This window comes from Etheostoma cragini, chromosome 23 (assembly GCF_013103735.1).
Source record: "Etheostoma cragini isolate CJK2018 chromosome 23, CSU_Ecrag_1.0, whole genome shotgun sequence".
Classification (NCBI taxonomy): domain Eukaryota; kingdom Metazoa; phylum Chordata; class Actinopteri; order Perciformes; family Percidae; genus Etheostoma; species Etheostoma cragini.
The window spans coordinates 3187862-3191427 of NC_048429.1; the positions used below are offsets into that span (position 1 = coordinate 3187862).

General features: G+C 37.6%; 1 protein-coding gene across 2 annotated transcripts in view; it reads right to left on the bottom strand.

Annotated features, from left to right (window-relative positions):
• Positions 1-465: 465 nt before the first annotated feature.
• Positions 466-3566, bottom strand: part of ssbp1 (single-stranded DNA binding protein 1) — a 7379-nt gene continuing 4278 nt past the window's right edge. For both annotated transcript variants that reach the window (XM_034863282.1, XM_034863283.1), the window contains exons 6-7: positions 3009-3097; positions 466-1567 (exon numbers count right to left, since the gene is read on the bottom strand). In XM_034863282.1, coding sequence (XP_034719173.1) covers positions 1524-1567; positions 3009-3097 — 133 coding nt within the window. In that variant the 3' untranslated portion in view covers positions 466-1523. The remainder of the gene's footprint in view (positions 1568-3008; positions 3098-3566) is intronic.

Below are 3566 nucleotides of genomic sequence, written 5' to 3' on the forward strand. Positions count from 1 at the left end.
CGCTGTTTGGTCCATTCGACCGTCAGCTCTAACCACCTGAACTTTTTACTGACAAGTCACGCATCCAATCAGGAAAAGGGATCGACAATACCCATAACCAATAACATTAGGCCAAGAATACTTTTGGTTTAAGCCCGCCCCCACTGTCACGGAAACAGCCTATCAACGACCAGCTGAAAATCTAAGACAACAATAATCTCAGACAACAATAACCTAATTAAAAAAATAACTGCAAATATTTGTAAACTTTCATAAAAACGCATTTATATATGCATTTATGCAAATATGTCAATTTTTCCTCTTTTCTTTATGTCACATCGTACATTTCTGAGTTTGTTTTTAATGGTTACTTGTAACTTCTCCTATATTAAGTGCTTTGTAAGAGAAATGATGAAGTTATTAACACAGGGAGTTTAAATCTTACATGCTCTGTCTGTAGAGGATGAACACAAATATGAAGACAAGTAGTCTAGAAAATAAGGTCTATTATAGCAACCATTACAGAGAAATGCCCCAGCAGTGGGACCTGAAATCAACAAGTCACTGACCAGGAAGGAAATGAAAAACAGATGAGAGTGATAACTGAAAGAAAAAGACAAAGCCGACAACAGGACTAGATAAAACATTAAATACATACAGTGATGTTATAACTGCACAATGCAGGAGTGTGAACAGAAAAACGCAATGCAGAAGTGACAAGGGGAAAAATTTGAAATTTAATTGAACAGGCTTCCTCTAAACTTGCATGCTGGTCTCTCTCTCGTTTTCTTTTTTAACCCTCAAGCCTTTCAGTAAACACACATTTCTCTCCAGTTGAACAACTTCCATTACGAGAGATTTGCATGACGAAAAGTCACAGCTGACATTTAACAGACAAGCGAGACATACAAGAAGGAACATCTGGAGATAATCTATATTTTTTTGTTATTGTCAACAAATCCCATGAAATGACCACAATTAACCTGCAGCTGCAAATAGTTCCTAGCAAACATGTAAAAAGAAGAAATCTGACCATCAGACTGGTAGGTTTTACAGTTTTCCTCACCCAGAAACAATATCTGATTCAATGAGTTTTTACTGTAAGAAAAACTACAATAACCTTAGTCTAAGGACACAAGTAAGAGTTGCTCTAAACAGAGCTACAACATCTTGCACTGAGTCATTTTCGACTCTTAAACTCGTATTTCCAAAACTATTCTCATACATCCAACTCGAGTACACGGAAAAAGGGCATAAAGTGAATCTTTGTAACTGTTCAGTACAAGTAGCACAAATAAAACCATAATCAGTAATCATGTATTTATACTACACAAGTGGGCTCTTTCAGCTTCTTTTGATGCCTCAAGGTGGGCAGGAGGCGTCACAGTCAAACGTGACTGGCGTGTCACAACATAATCTGTCCCCCTTCTACTTGGATAAGTCAGTTCCTTTACTTGTTGGCGTTCAGGTCCTCAGTCTTTATTTTGTAGAGAATACGAAAAGAAGTTGACTTGTTGTTGGGTGGTGACAAAGAAGAAAGTGTATCAAGTTCTGTCACGAATGTTGTCGCTCAGGAAGACGATGTTATCTGGAAAAGAGTAATCAAATTCATTTTCTTATACACTAATCTGACATGAGAAGAACCTCCCTAATAATGAGTAGGTTTACATGTACACTAACATTCCACTGTTATTTGGAATATTGTCATGTTATACTGGTCATGTAAACAGCCTATTTTGGTATGAAAGGCCTTTTTCCAAATTTAGCAATTTTAGATTAAGACCTGTGCAATATTCCTGTATTACTTGCGTTTTTCAAGTTTCTGTGGACATATGCAGCGCGTTCGTAATATGCGTCTCAATTAGCCTCTTGTCTGTTTATGGCTTATGGTCAGCTCTGTGCGTTGCTATGGTTGCCGTACACAAACCAACCAGCCGACAGTTTGAAAGGCTGCAGACTCGATAATGAGGAGAAAACAGCTACTTTGAAACATTATCAAATACTTCAACTACTATCAGCAGGTTGTTGCTCACACATCGCTACGCCGACCTTTTCAAGAGGCTGGTTGCAGAAATGAAAGAGGGAGGCCGTGTTCACACGGTCCAACAAGTCCGCCGCCGCTGGTAAACGTTCAATAAAGTTGTTTTTTTTTAAAAAGCTTATTTTGCACGGCTACATGTAAACGTGATTATTAGTGGAACAATCGCTTTCATTAGTCGTGTAAACACTTTAGTCGTAATATAATCTTTTTTTGGAATAAAAAATGTGGACTACTAGCAAATATTTTACAATAATTCAAAATATGACACTATTCCGAGATCGGTACCGGTCATGTGAGCAGCATATCCGTCTGGATATGTAGAGTTGGGCTTTATTACATGTTGGGATTATTCAGGGTTTAGGAGGATTCTTTCATGTATACAGAGCATTCTTAATGTGCGTCTTTTTTTCTTTCTTTTTATTTAACCACAGTTAGCAGCACACAACTGCTGCATTCTCACTAGGGGTGAGAATCACCACAGGCCTCACAATGCGATATCATCGCGATACAATATCATTTCAATTTTAAACATACTGTAACATTCTGCGATATATTGCAATTTATTAACTTTTTCCCCAATTTATAAATTTTGTCCACAAAAGGAAACTCTGTCAACATTTATTTTATCTTAAAAAAAATAAAGGGTCTGTTAGGTCATCTCACTTAAATTATATTATAAATTTTATTTTTTAAATTGTATTATTTTATAAAAATGTTATGTTGCAAAATGAGATTGTCAAACTGATCAACACGTGTGTTGGTATTGCCACGGAGAATATTGCGATGCTATGCTTTATTGATTCCCCACTACCTTTAATGTAATGCTTATTGGCTCACTGACTGATGAGATTTACTCCTTTGGTATTGAAATTGGATAATGAATGATGAGGCATTTTTCAATACTTTAAAGACAATTAGCTTTGTACCCATAAAGTAGTGAATCCGGCACCCTGCCCTACATCTGATAGAAGCTGGTTTGTTGTCTGACCTGCGATGATGGTGGTGGCCTGGCGTCGGACTTGGTTCTTGTCCACATATTCTCCGTAGTCCAGTTTTCCCTCTACGAGAATCCTCGACCTGGAAGAGAAAGAGAGAGAGAATCGGGATCAGTCACATGATGGTTCCTCTGTTGTGAGTTTTGGTAGTTGCATGTGTTTGCTGACCCTTCTGAATCTTCAGTCCTTGAATAACATTCTCTGAAGGCAGGGCACCTAAATAAAAAGGTCTCAACCTTTTATCTTGAGTACTTTTTTGCAAACTCTGCAGATCTAAATGTAAGACAATTATTTGCATTGCCACATCTCTGCAGGTTTGAATTAAAAGGGGCAAATAATAAAACAAAGCAAATAAACCTCGATAACATCTAGCTTTTGTTTCTCACGTTGGACAAAAGAACCAAGTACCTGCTGGATGCAAGCGCTACAAATAAAATCCTCTAACCACCTCATATGTCATTTTATATTACATATCAACATACACTCACCGGCCACTTTATTAGGTACCCCATGCTAGTAACGGGTTGGACCCCCTTTTGCCTTCAGAACTG